The following is a 24,773-nucleotide window of genomic DNA, read 5'->3' on the forward strand; positions in this document are numbered from 1 at the left end:
AATTTTACCTGTTGTCTGTTACCACGGTAATTTGTTTGTGTAGAATGAATATCATCCTTTGGCCTCTTGTCTGTTACCATAGTTATATGTTAGTGTAGGTTGAAGATCACTCTTTAGCCTCTTGTCAGTTACCATGATGATTTTGTACTTTTTAGGGAGATGAAGGACATCCTGGTCTTCCAGGTCCCCCAGGACCCCCGTCCCAGGAAGGTGTTCCTCCTGGTGAGGTCATCGTAGGACCTGATGGTGAGGCTGGAATTCCAGGACTGCCGGGAGAAGACGGTCCACGCGGTCTCCCTGGTGACATTGGAGAACTTGTAAGTAGATATTCAAGTCTTAGGTCTGTAGCAGGTTTTAATTGTATGTAGTGATATTGCCGCCTTCTAGTTTCGCGCTAGTGGGGAATTTCCCTTTAGCTAAGTAGGTAAAGTGGCAGACCAGTAAGTCAGGGGCTGTGGGTTCAAGCTCGGCTACTCACTACTCTCGCCCTGTTACATTTGATGCTTAATATAGGTCTAATACCCATTTTCTAAACATTTGATTGTGTAAATAGATAGCCATAATTACTGATATATGTGTATGATCCAAGGTTTATCAAGTGATACTGGTCTAACCGCCTTACAATTAATGTTCATTTTATCGAGTAAATAATTATCTAAAATAATTTTGAAATATTATGCTCTATGTGTCTGATATAGGGTTAATCATCCACTGAGTTCAATGATGTGTGCTTGCTGATTCATGATATTCTCAAAGTGAAATTTTTTCTTATTTTGCTTATAATTTTATTATATTAAATGAAAACAACTTTCTCTGTATTGATATATTAATACATTGACAAATGTGTTAACATACATTTTGATTCCACAGGGAATTAAGGGTCCCCCAGGTCCCAAGGGTATGAAGGGTAACCAGGGTTACCAAGGCAGAAGGGTAAGTTCTTCTATTTATAGATCTTTTAATACTTCAAACCAATCAGAACTTCTATCATAAATGTATTATCTAATAATAATTGAGTGTTCATTTCTTAATATGAGATTCTTAAAAACTGAAAGTTTGTAGGATCCAAATTGCTTTGAGGAGCAAATGTAAGCTCTAAAACAAAGCTCATGAATATTCATATTTATTGAGGCTACTTTTCTTATTTTCATTTAAAAGATGTTGTACTTCTTGTCTGTAGGGTAAGCGTGGAAAGGATGGTCCTGCAGGAGCTTTTGGTCCTAAAGGAATGGCAGGAGACAAGGGTCGCGTTGGAGTTAGTGGCTTCAAAGGAGTCAAGGTAGGATGTCAACACATGATCATCTTGATGGTCTATGAATGGGGAGATAACCTTAATCAGGGTTGATAATCCATATCATGGTAGATAACCCATATCAATATACATAACCCATATTAATGGAGATCATCAATATAAGGTAGATAACCCATGTCTGTGTAGATAACCCATGCCTGGGTAGATAACCCAATTCTGTTTGGACAACCCATGATGGAGTCAGTAATCCATATCTGTATAATAAGTTACTCTAAGCAGGGTGTATAACTTATATCAGGGTAGGTAACCCATGTCAGGATAGATAACTCATGTCAAGGCTGATAACTCATGTCAGTGTAGATAACATATGTCAGGGTAGATAACTCATGTTTGGGTAGATAACCAATGTCAGGGTAGATAACTCATGTCTTGGTAGATAACCCATGACAGGGTGGATAACTCATATCTTGGCAGATAACCCATGTCAGGGTAGATAATCATGCTAGGGCAGGTAACCATAAGATTGATGATCATGTCATTATCACTTTTCAGGTAAGATTTTCCCATCTAGGGTAGATATAAAATACTGTGGGTTTGAACATGAAAAACGTTAGAATAATATACTTGGTTTAATTTGCATGTTTATAACATCAAACACTTTTGGGTTTTCATTTAAGCTTTGTCAATTCAGGCACATAATAAAATAGTTACCTTTGGTAACATTTTTGTAACATGAGATTGGCCAATTTGTATTGTTTTAGGGATTCTCTGGAGACTATGGATTCCAAGGACCACGGGGAGATGCTGGACCAAGGGTGATTATACATTTTCTTTTCAAATTATTTTTGTATGCTGAAAGTATTGGCTACATTGGTCTATTTGGTGAAAGATAAAAAAGGAACTAGAAAATTATATATTTAAAAAAAAAGCTACATGTATTTGAAATATCAAGTTCATCCAAGTATCAAGCAGGTCACCACATTTTGCATTTCTGGTTGCAAGGACTATTTATATTGTTAGCAATTTCTCCAGCTCAATGATAGACAAGTCTTAATTTAACAAAAAGGAAACTGCAGGCAAATGTGTTTATATCAAATTTTGCATTATCAAACATTTGCCAAATTGTTCTACTAGTAGTTGCTAAAGGAGTAGAATCAATAAGGGGCAATTAACTACTAGTATACAGTTTGTAATTAACTACTTATTAAGTTGAAAAAATGCTTTATTGATTAAGTTGTGTGAAACATAACTGCATTTTATTATGTTATTAGGTTAATGTTTTAAATTCTACCTATAGATGTTCAAAAATATAAGTATAGTATTTGACTTGAAGACCTTAACCGCATGACAACAATACTCCATTGTAGGGTCTTCCAGGAGAGATCATTGGCTCTGGAGAAGGACGCCCCGGTCCGAGGGGAATCTCTGGAGATCCTGGACTTATTGGAGAAAAAGGCTTTCCTGGTAATGCTTAAATAGCACTGAGCAGTTATAGGATACCGTATTCGACCCAATAAGCGCCCAGGGCGCTTAAAAAATTGATAAAAATGAAAAGTCAATAAGTCAAAAAAGTCAATAAGTTAATAAGTCAAAATTATTGCAAATCTATACCGTTTTATGTAATTTTAGACCTTATCTATGCCTTGGCAATTGAAATTGAGGCCTCAAAAAGGGGGGAGGGGCGCTTATAGGGACATGGGCGCTTATTGGGTCGAATACGTAGATTTATCAATAATACAGAATACACCAAAAATGGTTATTAGAAACAGAGAAAACTTCAACTTGCCATTATACGTTGTCAATTGAGATGTTTGTTTTAACTCATTCACCCGTGAAGTGTCATAATGAACTGGCCTAATCTTTGATTTAGAAGAATCTAAATTTGACTTCAGGGGTGAATGAGTTTTACAAAAGTTTCAAAATGGATTGTTTGCCTGTATTCTGTTTCTTTTTCAACAAATGAGATTATTTGATATTCAAATTTAATTTGGGGGAAATATATTGATTTTATTAACATGTGTGATAAAACTGAATGTTTAGGAATTACCATCAATAGCATCAGGGGAGACAACTACAGTGAAGTTGGAGATAACACAGTTGAATAGATGGGGATAACAATAGAACCAGGGAGGGGCATAAATAAAATTGTTAAGCCAGGGGAGTTAACTTTGTAAACCAGGGGATTCAATTCTTTAATATCAGGTAGATGTAACCCTGGTTAATACTAGCCGCAATATATCGCTCGACTAGAGAGAATTTCTTTAGCTCGATCGGTTGAGCGTCAGACTAGTAATCCAGTGGTCCCGAGTGCATTCCCTGGCAGAGGCAGGTAAAAAATTTATTGTAAATCCTGCACCCTGGAAACTCGAGGATGAGTCGATTCCTGGAGGAGGAGTATGTAACCCTGGTTAATACTAGCCACAATATATCGCTCGGCTAGAGAGAATTACTCTTTGGCTCAATTGTTTGAGCATCAAACTATTAATCCAGAGGCCCCAAGATTGATCCCTGGCAGAGGGAGGTAAAACTTTATTGTAAATCCTGCACCCTATTACATAAAGGGAAGTAACTATATAGTAGTATCAGTAGACAGCTGGATAACCACTTCCAATCTGAAGAAATTGCACTTAGAAGAATCATGGGCAGTAACTCAATAGGTTTCATGTGAAGCTATACTAGAGTCAGAAGGATCAGATATTGAATTAGAATAAAGGGAAGAAACTCTATAGTATTAGCAGAGATTGCTTGAGAATCAGGGGAGATTACACTTAGAATTAGGGGCAGTAACTCTATTTTGGTTTCATGTGAAGCTACACTAGAGTCAGAAGGATAGAAAAAAGGGAAGAAATTCTATAGTATTAGCAGAGATTGCTTGAGAATCAGGGGAGATTACACTAAGAATCAGGGGCAGTATCTCTATGTAGGTTTCATGTGAAGCCACATTAGAGTCAGGACATCTTTATTCTGTTGAAGCATCAAAGAAGAGATGAAAAGAAACTTTATGAAAGTTAACTCTGCTAAAAATAACCTTGTAGGTCAGGACGGAGCAACAGGTCAGCAGGGAAGGAGAGGACCCATTGGACCCCCGGGACCCGATGGTATCCCTGGACTGAGGGGACCACCAGGGTTCTCAGTGAAGGGAGACCAAGGCTTAACAGGTGAGAACTGCACAAACGAGAAATTTTTTTATATTGAAATTATCAGTGACTGAGGAAGATACTTTTTTTGTGATTTCGCAAACATTTCTACGATTGTGAAAATGTGGTCCTTGAATTATTAAAAAATGATTCCACCATAGTTGCCCTTAAAGCCTGATCAAAAATATTGAAAACTGTAAAAATGAAATTTTCTTGTTTTTACTTAAAATCACAAAAATTTTGACCTACATATATAACAAGCTATACAAAATCATTTGAATAATAATTGGTGTTTGATCGTGTATATGTATGTTTAATAAATACAAAAAATAACATAAAATAATTTATTTTGCTTTTGGTGCATGCACAATCAGTACTTCATTCCATATATGACATAGTGCTGTGGAATTTTTTGGGCTGCAATTAATTAATTTATCGTGACGTAAAATTAGAAGCTCAAACTTTTCAATGTTGGTAATGGTGTAAAGTAAGTAACTTTTGTTAGTGAAGAGAATACTTATTCTGCTCCTGTTTTTGATAGAGAAAGAATACCATTTTTCAGTGATGAAGCATCTTAAAGATATTTCCCAGCAACAGATAAATAAAATCATCATGAGGAAAAGTATTGAGTTATGAATGATTTACATTTTGTAGGTGACCCTGGACCTGATGGACTTCCTGGAACATTTGGAGTTCCTGGAGAGACTGGAAGTGTCGGATTTCCAGGAGAACCTGGCCGCAATGTTGTAGGACTCCCTGGTCTTCGTGGGCGACCCGGAAGAGACGGTTTACCTGGACTGACTGGTTTCCCTGGAAGTCCAGGATTGTCTGGTCTGCCAGGTCTCCCAGGGATCGGTCTGGATGTTACTGGACCCCAAGGAGCTAGGGGATTGGAGGGAGATCGTGGCCCGCCCGGTGATAATGGATTTGATGGCATTGATGGTGAATTTGGCTTGAAGGGTAAGAAACATTTATATCTTGGGTTTGAAGGAGGGTAAGAGGCATTTATTACTTGGGTTTTAAGGGTAAAAGACATTTACATTACTTTGGTTTTAAGGTAATCTATTTGATTTAATGCTTTTTATTAAGTTGATATCTTTCTTTTAAGGGTGGACCTTTAGTTTATATTTGACTTTGGTTAGAAAGGCAAGACATTTGAATTTGTTGTTGACTAGGGTAAATTCAAAGTGTAAGAAACATTTTAATTATTTTGTTATATCTTTTACCAAAAAGAAAACTGATTGAGTGATGAATACATGTTTTAGGCGATCGCGGAGAAGATTGCGGAATTTGTCAGGATGGACTTCCTGGACTGAAGGGAGAGCGTGGAGAAAATGGTTTACCAGGTAGAGTAGTCTCCCCTTTAATACTTGTCAGAGTAGTCTCCACTTTAAAACTTGTCCAATGATTTTGATAAAATAGCAATGTTTCCGTTCCATGCTTTTCTAAGATTTAATTAACTTTCCGTGTTAGTAACAAAAAGACCAAATATTGATATTCTCAAGTACACATATTTGCATAATGTTTTCGGATATTGTTGCTAAATCAGCTTTTACACTGTTTCAGCATGATACAGGTAATTTTCATGCTGTGTATCCATAGTATGATTATTCATATGTCAAAAATTGCACCTATGAATAATTATCATGTGTTTATATAAAATAGTTGAAATTAAATAAAAGTGAAATAATAAATAATTTGCACACCACTATTACATTGATTCCAATATTCAGGCCTTAGTATCCATCCTTGATACTCCAGGGGTTCCGATCACTTAGATCTCTACACCCCTGGACTATCTCATAGTAAAACTGGAGACAACAGAACAGAATAAGTAATTTAGTTCTTTGATGAACATCAAAAGACACGTATAACAGCACATTGTGGTTGAATGTGCGACTTTGAAGTTGGGCGTCACTCTCTCAGTCATCTGCAAAGGAAATTTTTGCTGGCCTGTGATTTATTTTAGATGAGTGGCATTTTAAGTATGGTATTTTAAGATAAGTTTGATTTGATGAGGGTGTTTTATACAAACTTTAATCCCTAGTTATATATTTTGTGTCTGTGTAGGTCTGCCTGGATTCGATGGACCTCCAGGAGAACAAGGTTTGAAGGGAGAAGCTGGCAACCGAGGACTCCCAGGGTTGTCTGGGTTCAAAGGTCGTAAGGTCAGTCATGTTTACTGAATTATTATTGGTGAAACTTAATGATTTTTTTTTTTTTGCAATATCTCAGAACATTGTTACAATCGCATAAACTTGATCCACAAAATATTGAGAAATATAGTCATATAGACAGATAGCAAAGATATAAAACACCAAAAATTTAATTTTCTCTTTTTTTTTTTTTTTTGGTGTGTGGAGGAATTAACTGGCTATACATGATTTCCTATGAAATATCTGGTCAAATATAAATTATATGTAAGTACAAATATTAAAGTAATCTCCCTGGTATATATTACAAAACCCAAGTAACAAAGGACTTGGTAATTTAGACATCTTGAGGTTATCAAATTTGATAAGGGAGATAAATCCTCATTAATTTGTTGTTATATTACAGGGAGGTTCTGGGCCCCCAGGGTTCTCTGGAATAAAGGGAATAAAGGGAGACCCAGGTGATATCCCAGACTCATTTAGACAGAGGCCTAAAGGCATAGTAGGAGATCAAGGATTTGATGGAAGTCAAGGTCAGGATGGTACGCCTGGTCTTACTGGAGAGCGAGGACCAGTCGGATTTCCTGGTGCCCAGGGAATGAAGGTATGGTTCCTGAAATTAGAATAGAATCCATGACTTGTCTGGATCAGATTGGAATGAGATGGGAACTTTTTAGACGATGTGGTGCCAAGTTTAAGAAAAATAATTTATTTGCATAATACCACTGTTCTATCTATCTATAAAAGAAATAAGATACTAAGATTTATAGATCAAAGTAGGCAATAAATATCTAATTACGATAAATAATTTATGGAAGTAGGTTGTGATAGATGTAATCTCTCTATTCCTTATGCTGTGGTCCTTAAAATATAGTCCAAGAAATAGCTCTAAAATAAGATAATCGCTAACGCTGATTTTTCAGATTAAATAATAATACTGAATTTTGGGATGATGTTACTATAGACATCACCAGTTTAACATCAGATTACATTCACACTCTGCTGCTGTACTAAGATAATGTGAAAAATAACTCTGTGATCATCACTAAAAAAAATGTGCCTACAGTATAAGGTGGTACTGAATGAAGTTCTATTGGTGATGACAGGGTGAGATGGGAAAATTTGGAATCGATGGATTAGATGGAATTGACGGCATGAAAGGTTCCAGGGGATCTAAAGGGTTGCCAGGTGACGCCTTCCCAGGATTCCCTGGACAAAGTGGAGAGAAAGGATTTGCTGGAATTCCGGGACAAAATGGAGCTAAAGGAGTGATGGGTAAGATTATGTAAATATTTAAATATTGTGAATATCATATTTTTATAGTCGTTTATAATAACTCAATGTACAAGTTGTTGTCATCACTATCTAGGAATTATTTCAAACTGATAATAAATATGAACTAATTATGTAGTTAATTACTGTAATTAAGGACCAGGGCACTTGAAAATCATAACAAAGGGAGAGGGGGTGGGGGTCACTTGTGGATGTAGAATATTTTTGTGTGTAGTCATTAATCAAGTAGCTCAATATACAGTGACAGTGTATAAGTTGTCAAAAGATTCATCAATTTGTCAGAAATATTTCAAACTGATATAAATACAAATTAATTAATTAATAGTTAATTAATTATAATACCAAGTTAAGTTACAAATTTGATGTGAACACAAAGCACATTACTTAAAACAACTTAGGAAAAAACAGAAAATGAAAACAAAAATTAGAAGAAAAAAAATAATCAAGGGAAGTAACTCTGATTAAGAAATTGTCATTGTTAATTGATAATTTTAAATGACTGAGTAATGCTTTAAATTAAAAAAATATTATAATATCAAATCCAAAATTTTGCTCTGAAAGACATTTAAAATGTCATAAGTCATAAGTTCTTAATCTAGTAAAATTGATTATTTTCAGTTTAGCATGTCCTGTGTATCTCAATCAGAGAAAGTTCAAATTATAGAAACGAGGCTTGCCATCACATCTGCTTGAAAATATCAGACATGTATCATTTCTATTTGATTCTCTGCAGTTTACCTACCGGTACATGCGTAATAGTTAACTTAAAGCAGTGCGGGAGAAATTACTGATGTGTAATTCTGTTGCCTGGTTAATGCATGAAGATGGATGAATATTACGTAACCACACATAAATACAATGGTACATGATAATCTGTCGTACAGGCCCTAAAGGAGAACCAGGACTGCCTATCCTGATCCCAGGCATCAAAGGTGACGTCGGAATTTCGGGTAGACCTGGAATTGATGGAATGACTGGCCTTCCAGGACTTAAAGGTATGTACATGTTAATTACTAGATATGGTTTTATTCGTTAATAGGCTGTAATGCATTTGTGCACTATAATCCACATATCATAGACAATGGAAACAGGGATATCTGAAATTGTATACTGGTAGATAATTTATGCCCCCGGTTATTCTGCGTCTCCATAACATCATGCTTTGGAATGCGCTATTCGAAAACATTTCACAAATTAAAGTTTTATAGACAATTTATGCCTATTATAATCCTATATTTCAAAAAATTACAATGCTAATTGGATAGGGAAACAAAGAATCTTTTAAGCTGTATGAATTGTTTGTGCTCATGATGAATAATTCCTATTTTGCCTTCATTTATTTTTGCATACATTTGTATAAAAATTGATCTTTAGTAGAATTCACTGACTTTGTGTTTGTGGTGGTGATGGTGTAGAAAACATTAAACAATGTCAACCATTCTTGTATAAAGAAATTTTATAATCTCTCATAAATTATCATAATGAATGCTTTAAGGTATCATGATTTTGATATTTGATCTATATATGTTCAGTCAAAACTGTCTATAAAGATCATTTAAGGAAAATAAAAAAGGGTCTTTATAGCCAACGGTATAAACAGGTTATATAACATTTTATTATGCTGTATTATATTGTATGTTGAAATTGGAAATCCAAGAAAGTTGTCTTTATCAGGTTGTTTATTACTTGCTTGTGTACTGAATTATACTGAACATGTACATATTGTTTAAAACCTAATATATCACCTAATTTGATGTAATATCTTCTGCTTTCTTCCACATCTCAATTTCTTTACTGACCTGAATTGAAGCCATAATTTTGCTATATTGTGTATTTCGGCAGAAAAATCAAAAACAACTTTGGCAAGATCTTTCTTAGTAAACATCAGATTACAAGAAGAAAAAACAGATTTTATGTACCTTGATTTTTTATTGGTTCTGGAAATTTTTCTCTAAAACACTGTCATATTCCAGAGAAAATGATTCATATGAATCTACCTATTTTTTAACCTTTTGGAAGATGAGGTCAAGAGGTTAACTCATTCTCCCCTTAAAACTCATAATGAACTGTTCCAGCTTTTGAATTAGAAGGGTTCAAATGTGTCTTCAGGGGTTTAACATGTCTGGCATCTTTGTTGTAAAACAGGAATGGCTGGAGACCGTGGCGAGGATGGAATCATCGGAGAATCTGGTAGGGTTGGTTTCCCTGGTGACGATGGTAGAAATGGTATTGTCGGTGAGAGAGGGCGTGTTGGACCTAAGGGATACCCAGGACTGCCAGGACAAGCTGGCCTGGATGGAGCCCCGGGAGTGAAGGGACAGAGAGGAGTAAATGGTCTCGATGGTTTCCCAGGACTTCCGGTAAGTCGGATAACTTGAAGGAAATATAAGATACTATATAACACAATAAAGACATATTTGAACTTTTCCTTTTTAAATTCAGTTCACATATGATTACAGAGAATTCTCAGAGAAGCTAATACCCAGTTAGACTACATTAGGATTTTTAAAAAGAACTTTCTAGATTCCGGTTGTAAACAGTATGATCTTATTATACAAATCATTATATAATTGTTTTGCCAGTGGAAAAAAAGCATTTGCCATAACTGTCATCTGAATTTCAATATTCCTGGTTCAAATTTTCAAAAGTGTGTAGAAGTGAAAACTATCAAAGTGATTATGTTTATTTCCTGATAGGGAGACCAGGGTTTCCCTGGTAACACCCCAGATGTCCTGTTGCCCGGGTTACCTGGAGAAGATGGATTACCCGGTCTCCCAGGAGAGGATGGATTCCCGGGAGAAAATGGCCGAGTAGGCTTCCCTGGTCTGGCTGGACAAAAAGGAGAGAAGGGTTGGTTATACAAAGGATTTATGTTGACATTAATATTTAATCACGAAAGAAAAATTTTGATGAATGAAATATTGATTTGTGAATATAAACTGAATGTGTATGAGTTCATGAAATGATATATCAAAAGATTTGACTGAACCTCAGTCTTGCTGCAAGATTTTCTCCTTTCTTTTTATATATGGGAAAACTACTGGTATCAAAATTGGATAAAAGTCTTTACCTATAAACGAAAACTTTTTTTTCAGGTTTTGCCGGTGCGCTTGGACTCCCTGGTACTCCAGGTTTGAATGGTCGTCCTGGTGACAGTGGCTTAACAGGAATCCGTGGTCCTCCTGGAAGTCGTGGCAGAGCTGGACAGAAAGGTCAGTTAGACTACTCATCATGTGGAGCCTAACTCATATTTACTCTATCCTACTTCTAGAATATTCTGATCACTCGAATGGCTCAAATCTGCTTCTGAAAGATCTTACAAGCTGAAAGTGTTGACTACACAGTACTAAAAATATTAGCATAATTTTTTTTTCAATTCCTTGAATAAAATTGGTTTTCCAAGCAGTGCAATACATTTGAATATATCCAGCTATATTTAGAAAAAATATATAAATACATTCTTGGGTTCTAGTAGGCAACAGTCTTGATGCATTATAGTATCTTGAACTTTGATGTTTGGACCATTCATACCATTTTGGTGGTTTCAGATGATGTAATTGTCAGGTTTCCTAAACTATGACCTATGACCTAATGCAAAAATTCCTTAACTATGACCTTTGACCCATAACAGGTTTTTGATCTCTGACCTTTGACCCATTGTCATGTTTTTTGAATTTTTATCTTTGATCAATTATTAGGTTTCCCTGGCCTGAACGGTGCCCCTGGTGATGGTGGTCTGCCTGGACTGAATGGTGTTGAGGGAGAACGAGGTGTTGTAGGCCGTCCTGGACTCCCAGGACTCGACGGAGCTGATGGCCTACCAGGAGCTAGAGGAGACAGAGGACTGCAGGGGCTTCCTGGTCTAGCAGGTACAAGGGAGATCACTTTGCCAACAATCAAAACCAGTTTAAATCAAAACAAAAATTCTATAAATTTTTTACTCATATTCAAGTATACATTGGTTTTTTTAGGAATACTTTGAAGTCCTTTTTGAAGAAAAAACATTTGATCTCGAAATGTTTTTAGTGAAGTTATACATGATAGTAAATATTCTTGTGCCTCAAACAAAAAGTGAGATTGTGACTAATTATGTGCATTCATTGTTCATTTATGTTGTACTTTATGTGTGTGTGTTTCTGTTTAACAGGATTGAAAGGCTTCAAGGGAGACATCGGAGAATCTGGTGTTGTTGGTCGACCTGGAAGAAACGGATTACCGGGCCTCAAAGGAAGCAGAGGTAAAACAACTGTCTATACCTGTTCGTGGGTGTTAGTTCTAGACACGTTTCTATGGAAACATAGATTATGTTTATGAAACAACTGGTGAATAGGGTAATGGGGACCACCATGTCTGTAAAGTAAGAATATGTTTTTGTTGTCCAAGACGACAAAGTCAAGTTTTAGGGAGCAAGTGGTCGTCATGGAAATAAGATTACATCAGAGACCGTTTACTGTGTCCTCTAAGTTTGCATGAGTAAAAATTAAAAAGAGTGCCCATTAATAAGGACGACATGGTAATTACTCCATCATAGTTGACCCAGTTATCAGAGACTAGTGTTTTTTCTACTCATGTTTGTCCCTCTCTAGACAATTATTGTTACCACTATTTCTGTCTTTGTGTTATAGGAAGTGTAGGGCCAGCAGGGTTTGCAGGGGTCCCCGGTGCTGCTGGAGCATATGGACCTAAGGGAGAAGCTGGTGCCCCGGGGCCTGATGGCTACCCTGGTGTCATGGGACCTCCAGGTCTACCCGGACTTCAGGGACTATCTGGTGATCCTGGACTGAGAGGTATGATTAATACTTTGCTTTAACTACTTCCCATTGATAGCCATGGTCAGGATATGTCAGGTTTAGGTGGGGAATGAAAGTTGGAAAGTCTGAAATATGAACAATGGTCATTACCTAGCAAGGGCTTGTGGTAATATGTTGGGACATCTTATCCAATCAGCCACCGCGGCCAAATTATTTACGCAAATATTTGAAAGAATGAAAACAGGACTTCATTACTGTATGATATAAAAATTTTTATCATTTTCATGGGTGTTATGGAACAATGTCATGCATCCCTATTTTAACAAAATTTAATTTCATGATTTAGACTCATGGTTTTCTATGTACCTGTAAGGTTTATCATTTTTGTGATTTCCAATCAAAATTTAAAAAAGAAGTCCAAATTTAATCACACATGAAAATGGTTAATGGAACTTAATTTGGATGTTATGAACAATTTTTACAAACAATTCTTATTTCTCATCAGAATAGAGGAGAAGTAAGTTCTAATTTCATTTGTTGATGGGAACACAACTACATACCGGTATATATTATACCTGTTGGACAGTATCTATGATTGGATATCGTAACAGCATAATGTGATTGTGAAATGATTTATTTTGTAGGGTTACCTGGATCTCCAGGTTTGGATGGTCTGCGAGGAGCTAATGGACTTAAGGGCCTGCCTGGAGAGATTGGATCATCAAGGCCAGGCGAGAATGGTGAGTGATGAAACAATAAAAAGGAGTCTTATAAAGAGATTGGTGATAAAACAACAAACTGGAGTCTTATAAAGAGATTGTAGATGAAACAATATACTGGAGTCTTACAAAGAGATTGCCTAGAGTGCTGATTTGATATACTGTATAGTTGTTTAATTTCACAGGTGTAAAATTTGGCGAGATACTGTTCAGGACATATTGGCGGTGATATATTTTTGCGAATTACCTTAGTAGCTTTTGAAAGTATCATTCATATGACAGCTAATACCATTTGTAAAATCATTAATTTAATGAATTTTGCAAGGTATTCAATTTCGCGAATTGGTATGAATCCACATATTTATCGAAATTAAGACCTCCACGAATATTACCAACTATATATACAGTTTTGGTGTCATATAGAGAGAATGGTATGTCTGATGACATAATGTTCTATATTGGAGCTTTAACACTTTCTATACTATGTGTTCCCTCCATGCTCTGTTATAAGTCTCACCCCTAAAGGTTTTTGAGAAAATGTAAGACAAAATGTCCAATTGTTGTGTGCTAATTCATTTGATTTAAACATTTTAAGGTTAGTGGAATCATTGAAACTTACTTTGAAATTCTCTTATGAATAATCTGAAACCTGCATCAAGATTTTATTTTGATAATGCAATCTGGAGCGAAGGTGCAACAAACCGCCATTTGGTTGATATTGATAACTTTTGTTTGATTTATCTTATTCCTCTGCCATTAAAACGATATACATGGTCAAAATAAATATTCATTCAGCATCCAGAAAATTTATTTTGAACTTAAAAATACTTTTCATATATCACAGTATACAAATTTGAATATAATAGGAAATTCATTGTTAAGAATGAACGTCAATATCAAGTGTTGGCTATAGTCAACAACAGGGAAGAGGGAGGGTAAAATCCCGTCTACTAGTAGCCAACAACAGGGAAGAGGAGGGTAAAATCCTGTCTACTAAGTTGACAACGGGGAAGAGGAGGGTAAAATCCTGTTGACTACAGTCAACAATGGTACGCAAAGAGTTAATGATACAAGATATTGGACCTTTATAGACAGAATGGTGGGTTTGATGATACAATATATTGGTACAATATATTGGAGCCTTATGATACAATATAATGATGTTTAATAGAGAGAATGGCGAGACAATATATTTAAAAGAGATTTATGATTTCCTCTAATTCGTTACCTAACTGAGATTCTTTTGCTTTAATTTACAGGCCGTGTGGGTCGACCTGGTGAAGATGGATTACCTGGATTTGATGGACTGAAAGGTTTTAAGGGACTAGCTGGTGAAATGGGACGCCCAGGTTAAAATTTATTTATTCTTTTGTGTAGAATTGTGGACATACTCTCAGTTATTAAAATAAAAATATTATTTTTCACACACCACTAACTTAAATTTGAAAATTTAGTTTTACAAAAGTTGAAGAAGTTCAAGCAGAAATTGTTTGTCTCTCAAAAATGCAATAAAGTTCAAAAGGTCAAAGTTTAATTACTTATTCAATCTCTTGGATTAAATTTGAAAGGAGTAAGCAATTTGGTTGAATTAAAATACAGCGGCCCTATGATAATTTTAACACCGATAGTCCTGAAAACTTACAATATGGACAGAAAATGTCACGGAATGGATTTGATTTAATATTGATTAAGCAAATGAAATACAACGTTCTAGAAAATATGCAATATTTACAGTTTGGGGTTAGGATACAAATGTTTGGAATCCAGAGGATCAAAATTGAATGTAAGTTGGGAAAAATAATTTAAAATGAAAATGCCTGTTTCATGAATCTAATATAAAAACTTCATGTTTCAGGACTTGAAGGATTGAAGGGAGATGAAGGGTTGAATGGTATCGGTGGAGAAACAGGACGTAGAGGTGCACCTGGTGTTAAAGGAGCCAACGGAGAGGACGGCCGACCAGGAATAGTCGGACTGAAAGGAGAAAAGGTATTTGTTCTCAACTGCTTGCAGACAAAAGTATCAAACGGTGCGGATACCCAACATGGCTTTGCATTTTATATTGTGTATGCTAAAACATTTACTACAAGATTTAGGTACGAGTGCATTTCAGAGCACAAGGCATCGTTACATACTGCTGGCGATCGGTCAATTATGAAATGTAGTTAACAGTAACAATAAAGTCAAACATGTTGGTTGTGATTTGGCTTCTCCATACTGTAAACTCACTGATCAGATGGTTGATTTTATTAGCGAGAGATCAAATTTTGCTATATCTGCAGGCAAGTTCATTTCCGCAACCTTAAAAGAGAAAAAAAATGACAAACCATAGTCATTGCTCACAAATTACCTTCAAAAACTTGAAATACCTCTAAATTAATCATAAGACTAAATAAATACACTATGACATCATCTTTGTACTGTCCATAAAAACAAATTTGTATTTGATCTTTTGACGTGTTATTTTAGGGACAAGTTGGAGCTGCTGGATTTCCGGGAGAATCTGGAGTAGTGGGAGCCCCAGGAGAGGTCGGTCCTGCCGGAGAGGATGGAGCATTCGGAGGACGTGGTGACCCAGGTTTCTCCGGAACCCCTGGTCTTGACGGACTTAACGGAAGGCCAGGACAAGATGGTGAACGTGGTCAGCCAGGTGTACCTGGCCTGGTAGGACTGCCTGGTGACGACGGTCTGCCAGGTGTGGTAGGCGAGCGTGGACAGGTGGGAGTCCCTGGCAGGGACGGTTTTGATGGTATACCAGGAGAACCAGGACGACCCGGTAAGTTGTTCTTACTGAATTATAATGTTTACCATAAATAAAAAAGAAATAAGTTGAAATATGAAAGCAAATATATTTTTAATAAAATCCTTATGTTTGATCGTTTAAATCTATGAATGAGATCATGCTACATTACTTCAATACAGCAAGTCTAATGAAGGCTCTAAGGCAAATGAACTAGAATATAAGTTAAACAAACCTGTTTGTCATAGTCACAATAAGTAAATTCTATAAAGGGTAGATAACTCTTTGTTGTTTTCAGGATAGATAACTCCTTGTCACCACAACTCAACTGCAATCTCATGTTGAAAATTTTACTGTTTTATGAAATTGCATATAACAGAGTTATCTGCACTTGCAGGTAGGTATTGATTGTGACGTCAAGTGCTTACGAGTGCAACATCATAATTCTCGGAGAAAACGTGAATTGCGCTCACAAAATAATGACTTAACAATCAATACCTACCTGCAAGGGAGCTAACTCTGTAATATGCAATGACGGAATATACATTTATTGGTTCTGTTTGATTAATTTATCACATTATGTTTCTAGGTGACGTGGGATTGGACGGTTTACCTGGTGAGCGTGGTGAGGACGTCCTTTTTGGTGAGTAGAAGTACTTTCCTTTTCTCTTCATTCTCTCACTAAAGAAAGTTTGAATATTTTATCATTATATGTTACTCTAAATAGCTATTCACTTTGGATGTTTTCGTCTTTATAAAATTGTCAACGTTATGAAGCTCAAGTCTGCTAAATTAAAATCTGCTATAATTATTTGTGTTCAAAAAGATAAAAAAAGGTGAAAAAATAAGATGTAAATATTAAATTTAATATCTAATTACTGATGTTCTTATATTATCGGCACTTTTAAAATAATTGTGAAAGTTATAGTTTCTGTGTACTGTTTTTATTTTAAGTATTTTGTTCATCACATCGTTATTGCACTAGTCATGCAGGCAACAGTGGAAATACAGCATAACTTGCCCAAACTGACACTTCTTTTATCAGGATTCCTGTCTGTTCCTCAAAATATGCATTTTCTTTCTATAATTGTTTTTTTATTTTAATTTATTAAAACCTGCTTAATCTGGAAACCTGGCTATACTGACCAAATATGCTGGGCTGGATGATATTCACTTTAGATAAGTTACAGGTATACTGTACATAAATTTATAGTGTGTTATCATAAATATTCAGTTGTTGAATCATTTCATCAATTTCTAGGTGACATTGGACCCAGAGGAGATGTTGGAATTATGGGAGAAGATGGCTTTCCTGGAGAAAAGGGTCCAGTAGGAAATCCTGGACTTCTAGGATTCCCTGGAATTAAAGGAATGAAGGGAGAGAGTGGATTCTCCTACCCCGGGGAGGCAGGAACGAGAGGCGAACCAGGCACTCCAGGTTTTGATGGTAAGATCAGTAGATGTTTTTGGAACGCAAATGTTAGAATAAGGTCAATACAGTAAAACACGGTTATAATGAACAGTAGAATTACTTTGTTATAAGCATAATGCATTATACACATATCTCATAGGAACCTTGACAGGAAATGAAAATCACTGTATAATCATTTTAAATGTGTTTAACTGTATCTATATATAGTTGAAACTCAATTCCTCAAACTCCATTTACATAAAATAGGGAGGGAAGTATGAAATGGTTCTGGATTGGGTCAATCTGCGGTGACCCTGTAGCTCAATTTGTACATAGGGTTCTCAGAACTTCTGGGTTTCAATCCCGGTTTAGTTGTGCTCTTACAATATCTTTAATGGCTTTGTTAACATTCAATCTCAAGTTTTTGTACTATTTGTATATGTCATCAGGTTTTGCTGGACAAGACGGTTTCCGTGGACGACCTGGACTCAGTGGATTATCAGGAATGAAGGGAGATCGTGGACCTGATGGCATTCCAGGAGAGGAAGGGCGAATCGGAGATATGGGCAGAAGTGGATTCCCTGTAAGCTACTTAATTCTAAGCATTTTTTAATTCAAATGAAAATTAGCGGGAAGTAGAAAAGTTATCTTCACTTCTTTCATCTCAAGAATCATTGAAAAAAAACATGCATGAAGGCCTTATTGTACAAGATAAACAATATTCAAATACATGATGATATTAAAAACAAATGCCCCCTGTAATGGAGTTAGAGATTGTTGATTTCATTAGAAAACAAAACATGGGTAATGACCCAGTGTTTACGTACAAGGTTAAATTACCTCCCCTTGACCATACAAGTCAAATAATCGTCTAACATCCATACACAAGTATACACAGCACTCTTAAAGTCCCAATATCGGTATCTATCTTATTTTTTTCATGATTTAGAAGAATGTTGAAAAGAGATCCTGTTGTAAATCATGCTGAAATCAAGATGAGCGATAATGATTCGGAAAATTTTGATAAAAATTAAAATTAATATTGAACATGGCTAGGTGGGTCCCACATAGTCAAACAAGAGGAAGTAAGCCGACATTGTAACGTCGTTGCGGAGAATATCATGTGACTACCGTAACTACGTAACGTCTGTCCGAACTCTTCCGATAACGGGTCATGAATTTTCCGACTTCCGTTCGGCAATAATCTAATTTCTATGGCGACCAGTTTAAATGAAGGCATGTTTACAAGTATCAACTTTCAACAACTGTTGAACCAAAACTATTAAAGGCCCACTACCTTTCCGAAACGGCTTTTAATTTTTGAAATGGGAATTAAAACGAGATCGATAATTTTGTAGGGTCGCAAAAGTTATTAACTTACCGTTAATACTACACGTATCATCACCTTCTGAACAATTTGATTGAAATAAATAAAACGTTAATTTTCATAACGCGGGTCGTCTTATGTTTCCCGCCGTCGTCCTAAATACCTCGCGGTAGTTGGCTATCACTGCGCCAGACGGCAAAACAGCGAAATGACTCTCAGCTGTTGTCATATATAACACAGGAAATCTTGCATGTGTTTGGTGTTGTAACCTCATCTTAGGCCATCGATATGTATTTTCTGATGTTATTAATGTTTTTAATAAACCTTTTTATTTTGCTCCGGAAAGGTAGTGGGCGTTTAAGAAATCATCATAAATGCTCTTTGATATAACTTAATTTCAACTACATCTACAAATACTAATATTATCAGGGTCAAATTTAACTTGATTTCTTTTGTTGATAGTAACGTATAGTGTAGCTTTAATAAGTAAAATATCTATTCTACTTCATTAACAAATGTTTTAGGGACTTCCTGGCTTGGATGGCTTACCAGGAGCCAAGGGTGAACCTGGAGGTCGAGGATTTCCTGGAGAGGTTGGGGCTGTAGGATCACCCGGAGAGGATGGACTGCCAGGACTCCGAGGGTTTGATGGAGAGCCAGGTTTCCAAGGTATGCATTTGATTTCAACATATCGGTGTTGCTATATTGGTGGCGGCATTCTCGAAGAGAATGCAGGTCAAAGCCATTGTTGTTAAAATTGAAAAATAAGTTTTGGTGCAATTTCTAACAGTAATGAGATTTACAGCTTTTCTTACTTGTTATTCTTTCCATTTTATGTTATGAGTACTTAAGATGTAGGCTAACACGTTTATATTTTACCAAGATGGATGGAATTTCAAACCCAAATCAGATTGGATAAAAGGAAATGAAGTCCCTGACCTAACCAATATAAATGATGCTAATTTGCATGAGTTGATAAGATATGTTTACAGTTGTTGTAAATTAACTAAAATTGACTTTTTTTGTCTAATTATAGGTTACAAGGGACAGCCTGGAGAACCAGGGCCAATTAATATCCGCCAGATACCACAGGCACCCAAAGGAGAGAAGGGTGACTATGGTGAACCAGGATACTTTGGGGAATCTGGTCGCCGTGGACAACCAGGTAAGATAATTGAATGGTGTATTGGTATGTCAGCCAGTACCTCTATTTATTATTTTTTATCATTAACAGGAAAAATTGGTTTACAGCCATAGAATAAAATAGTCTTAACTGAAATTACTCAAAAATATGTATCTCATGAAAATAGAATGCTTGACAGTACATGTACTATGTTTATATAGGTACAAATAGAAGACTTGATATGTAATAATTAAAAAAAAACTTTTGAATACTTTCCAATGGGAAATTTAAGTTAGGCATGTTTGTGGTACCGGGCCCTGATTGACTTATTTTGATGATCATCTAATTATAATCCTGATCGTTATAAAAATAGAGATATTGTATTACTGTAAACCTATTTCAGCGTACAATTTTTCATGTATTTGTGTGTGATAATCACAAAAATGTTTTTAGCGTGTAATTGAGCCAAATATATTATAATCGTGAAATTAAACCGCTGTGAAAAGAGCATTTTAAATGAAAACGCGAGATTTACTTGATGTGAAAATAAGTTGCTTTACAGTAATTGCTTAAAATATGGTTTGAGATTAGTAGATATAACAAGTTTGTATTAACAATGTCAGGTTTTGAGGGACGACCTGGTCAGATTGGAGATAAGGGATCACCAGGACTTAACGGTCTCCCGGGTCTGAAGGGTATGAAGGGAGGTCAGGGTGAGGATGGTATCGTCGGAGAATCCGGACGTAATGGGTACCCCGGAGAGCCAGGACCAGCTGGTCTGCCAGGAAGACCTGGAGCCATAGGAAGTTCTGCAGGATTCTACTTCACAATGTAAGATGTTAGGGTATATGTATGTGTTCTAGGAGGGTACACAGAATTCTACTTTACAATATAAGATGTTGTGTTTTATATATATACATGACAGAGCTATGGCACTTTGTTTTATCCATGTGTATGAGTTATTAAATGTATTGTCGAAAGTTTGATCTGGATCAACAAAGCACTTTTGAATTGAGAGAGAGAGAGTTTTTAAGTTATAAAAGTTCAAGTTACCAAGATTTCACAATATACATGTACATACACTGGTATGATACTTTAGCTTTGAAACTTGAATGCTTACCAGGAACTGAGTTGAAAGGAAACCAACCTGGTACCACCTCCCCTTTTGCGAATACCTCTATCTTTAGCGATGTGATTTTCTTTGAAGTTTCAACAATTGACAAAACTTAATCCTAAGTTAGCATAAAAATTTTCCTTTCACCCATTTAAACTTTTTCGAGATCGATCCTGGTTCACTGATTAAATGTTACTTTTAATATCTGTCCACAGTCACAGTCAGACGTCAATCAACCCTGAGTGTCCCGAGGGAACCTTCAGGATGTGGGAGGGGTACTCTCTTGTCCATGTGATTGGAAACGGTCGGTCCCACGGGCAGGACCTCGGAGCCCCAGGCAGTTGTCTGCGGCGATTCAGCACAATGCCGATTATGTTCTGTAACATCAACAATGTATGTAACGTGGCGGCCAGGAACGACTACAGCTACTGGTTGTCGACGGAGGAACCGATGACGCCTATGATGGAGCCTATCACAGGTCCACCACTACAGAACTACATCAGTAAATGTTCTGTGTGTGAGGCACCCTCAGAGGTAAGCTAAGTCATATCACAGGTCCACCACTACAGAACTACATCAGTAAATGTTCTGTGTGTGAGGCACCCTCAGAGGTAAGCTAAGTCATATCACAGGTCCACCACTACAGAACTACATCAGTAAATGTTCTGTGTGTGAGGCACCCTCAGAGGTTAGTCATGTGTCAGTCAACTCAAGTCTGTTTGTCCTTACTCTGGAAAGATCAAGGTCTTGTACACATTTGTAAGGTCATGGTCATTTTACATACTGTTGTAATGTCATAGATATATACACACAGTGTGGTAGGGTCAAGGTCATATGTATACATTGTATATCAAATAAAAGGCCATTTCATTATCTTCTTATCAAGTAAACTGTACCATCTGCTGGAAGTAGAATGCAAGTTATTGAAGTCTCAATATGGAGTCGGATGAATTGAATGTCATATGTACACTCTAGTAATTTCAAGGCCATAAATGTATGACCCTATTTTAAGGATGACAATGTCTTATACAGACACCAAGTTAAGTTCATAAGGCCACATGTAGTATTAACAGGAAAAAATGTTTCAGATTTTAAATTTGTCTTATAACAAGAAGTTAGCCTTTGTAATCATGGTTACCATTTTTTTAAATTGAATCATAGAATACATGTATCTGTATTGTGTGTTTACAGGTGGTAGCCATCCACAGTCAGACTGTACAAATCCCCAACTGTCCCGTCGGCTACAGGGGTCTGTGGATAGGATATAGCTTCATCATGGTAAGATTTATCTCCCCTTTATTGCCTGTTAAACATTAAATAGCAAAATCCGAATATGAATCATATGTAAGGTAGCAATTTCCTGATATCCAGCAAAATATATCTCATTTTTATATGGCAAATAGCTGAGATATACATCTGAAATTTTTAAATTGAAATCAACCATTTATTGAGATGCTAATTAACAGACTAACTTGGAAAAGTAAAATACATTGATAGTATTTTCAGCTTCAAAATTTACTTGCAAAAATTACACTGGTGCGAACTTTATTAAAGTTTTTACAACATGATAATCAGATTAATGAAATTCTTTTTCGCTTTTTCAGTCCACTGGAGCTGGTGGTATGGGAGCTGGACAGAGTCTCCAGTCACCAGGGTCCTGTCTCCGTGACTATCGCTCTGCACCAATCATCGAATGCCACGGCAAGGGAACATGCAATTATTACGCCACATCATTTGGTTATTGGTTAGCAACACTCCAACGAGGAGATATAAACTCATTTTCACAGCCAGTACCAGAAACCATTAAAGCTGGTAGCCTTAGAAACAGAATTAGTCGTTGTCAAGTCTGCGTGAGATCATAAGACCTGTTGTGATTTTAAATAATTTACGATTTCTTGTTTACTTGTACTTTGGCAGGCCAAATGTTGATAACTTGACGAGGAAAAACTTTGCTATGAAACATATAATTTTATAGAAATTTTAAGCTGCATTTTATACCCTTACAATTTTAAGATTATTTCTTTAATTTGACTGCCAAAGACTGATTTTAACAATACTGTTTACTCAATTTATATATATATATTTTAACTTTGCATCATCTGTTCGACTTAAGATTGTGAGTGCTGTTCACAATTTAATTTGTTCCTGAAACACAGGAAAAGATCAGCGAATACATATACTATGGAAATGTTTTATTTCTCATGTTTGTAATAGAAATTTCTGCCTGTTTCATGACAAATGTATCTCTCTGTAAAAGTCTAAATGTATATTTTGTTGTATGTAATTTGTGTCAAAAGATATCCATGTGCCTTATTCAGAAAAACCCGGACATAAATTTTCTGATTCTCTAGTAACCATAATAGATCCACCTGATGATAGACGTAGAATCCATTACACCTCACTGCAGATAATAGACTCTTCCTGTTAATGAATAGGATGATTTCATTATTTGTCAAGGGGGGAATAAGGTTGATTCAAATATTTGGATAAAAGGTACTTTAACAGAGAATGGATTCTTCCAGTCAGTGATCAGGAGGATCCCATTATGGTAACAGGGGGAAATAAAGTTAATAATGTACTACTGATTTCACAATGGTGCTAGCTTGTATTTAGATAGTTGTGAATGTAATCTCTATCTGTTCTTAGTTTATGTGTATGAGAGGATTGATGTGTGAAACAAAGAAGAGGCTACAAAACAAATCACTTCGTATTCCCTCATTGTCCGATAATCAATAGCTCAAGGTCCTCCAAATATTTGCTGCCTGTTGATGATTAATGGACACCATTTGTTTAGATGTCATAACGTTTCTATGCAATATGCTCCTTAAAAGGCTTTTGAGTTTAAGTCTTCAGCTTTAGTGCCAAATGTTAATGTCGGACATTGGGTAGATCAATTTTAGGTTTCAAGTGAAAAATATTGCATTTTGTCTGTAAAGTTATGATACAATGCAATATTCTATCAAAGATGTTCTTTCAAGGGGGTTCCTAACATTGTTTTCATTGTTCATCTGATGTATCTGTAGTAAGTTTATGTCTTTTAGTTCTTGGTTCACAAATTTGTCATTCCAAGGGGATAGTTACTGGGTATGATACATGTATCTACCCAATAATGTATGCAATACATTTAATGGACGATTTTCCTGTTTTGAGGTCAATATCGCTGACAAATACTTGCTTTTGCCAATCAAGTGATTTTAGTTGAAAGCAAAGTCCCAGTGTTGGCATTTCATCTCAAACATGAAAATTATTTTCAAATAAGTTCTGTTTTCAAGAAGTTGCCCCAACCAAGAACTCAAGTACATAATCTTTTATTGCCATTGACCTCTATTTCACCTTGAAGATATAGGACTCTGGCGGTTTTATATTAGTGGTGTCTGGTGCGTCAGTGTGTTTTGGCATTCATCTTCAACAGAGTCTAAGAGCATGAAAACAAATCATTAATTATAAAAGCAGTAGCTTAATCTTGGCAAACTTTACATGTCAAATTGTGATTTTTTTAGGCTTTAATAAAACTATTGAATTTTAATCTCTTGGTTGGTTTTCTTTTCATCATTTATATACGAGGGGTGTTCCAAAATTATTGTTACTTTGGTGATTTCTCTTTGATAGAAGTAATTCTGATCATTTTACTTTGCCCTGTCCCTCGAAGTACTCCCCCTCTGCATTAATGCATTGTTTCAACCGATCGATCCACTTTTGGAAAGTTTTCGTACTCTTGAATTGGTATACTCATAAGATACTGGTAAATGGCAG

At 36.0% G+C, this 24,773-nt stretch overlaps 1 protein-coding gene across 1 annotated transcript in view; it reads left to right on the top strand.

Moving 5' to 3' along the window:
• Positions 1 to 24,546, top strand: part of LOC138308325 (collagen alpha-1(IV) chain-like) — a 34,084-nt gene extending 9,538 nt beyond the window's left edge. The window contains exons 10-40 of the mRNA XM_069249318.1: positions 156 to 317; positions 871 to 933; positions 1,181 to 1,279; positions 2,014 to 2,067; positions 2,620 to 2,716; positions 4,288 to 4,410; positions 5,044 to 5,349; positions 5,655 to 5,735; positions 6,460 to 6,557; positions 6,949 to 7,146; positions 7,649 to 7,817; positions 8,720 to 8,830; positions 9,981 to 10,195; positions 10,532 to 10,685; positions 10,931 to 11,047; positions 11,534 to 11,704; positions 11,983 to 12,072; positions 12,461 to 12,622; positions 13,231 to 13,326; positions 14,565 to 14,654; positions 15,161 to 15,294; positions 15,775 to 16,081; positions 16,635 to 16,688; positions 17,307 to 17,492; positions 17,906 to 18,039; positions 19,308 to 19,452; positions 19,820 to 19,948; positions 20,530 to 20,737; positions 21,236 to 21,554; positions 22,212 to 22,298; positions 22,625 to 24,546. Of these exons, the coding sequence (XP_069105419.1) occupies positions 156 to 317; positions 871 to 933; positions 1,181 to 1,279; positions 2,014 to 2,067; positions 2,620 to 2,716; positions 4,288 to 4,410; positions 5,044 to 5,349; positions 5,655 to 5,735; positions 6,460 to 6,557; positions 6,949 to 7,146; positions 7,649 to 7,817; positions 8,720 to 8,830; positions 9,981 to 10,195; positions 10,532 to 10,685; positions 10,931 to 11,047; positions 11,534 to 11,704; positions 11,983 to 12,072; positions 12,461 to 12,622; positions 13,231 to 13,326; positions 14,565 to 14,654; positions 15,161 to 15,294; positions 15,775 to 16,081; positions 16,635 to 16,688; positions 17,307 to 17,492; positions 17,906 to 18,039; positions 19,308 to 19,452; positions 19,820 to 19,948; positions 20,530 to 20,737; positions 21,236 to 21,554; positions 22,212 to 22,298; positions 22,625 to 22,882 (4,617 nt within the window). The 3' untranslated portion in view covers positions 22,883 to 24,546. The remainder of the gene's footprint in view (positions 1 to 155; positions 318 to 870; positions 934 to 1,180; positions 1,280 to 2,013; positions 2,068 to 2,619; positions 2,717 to 4,287; positions 4,411 to 5,043; positions 5,350 to 5,654; positions 5,736 to 6,459; positions 6,558 to 6,948; positions 7,147 to 7,648; positions 7,818 to 8,719; positions 8,831 to 9,980; positions 10,196 to 10,531; positions 10,686 to 10,930; positions 11,048 to 11,533; positions 11,705 to 11,982; positions 12,073 to 12,460; positions 12,623 to 13,230; positions 13,327 to 14,564; positions 14,655 to 15,160; positions 15,295 to 15,774; positions 16,082 to 16,634; positions 16,689 to 17,306; positions 17,493 to 17,905; positions 18,040 to 19,307; positions 19,453 to 19,819; positions 19,949 to 20,529; positions 20,738 to 21,235; positions 21,555 to 22,211; positions 22,299 to 22,624) is intronic.
• Positions 24,547 to 24,773: the final 227 nt, after the last annotated feature.

The sequence above is a fragment of the Argopecten irradians genome, chromosome 14 (assembly GCF_041381155.1).
Source record: "Argopecten irradians isolate NY chromosome 14, Ai_NY, whole genome shotgun sequence".
NCBI classification, from domain to species: domain Eukaryota; kingdom Metazoa; phylum Mollusca; class Bivalvia; order Pectinida; family Pectinidae; genus Argopecten; species Argopecten irradians.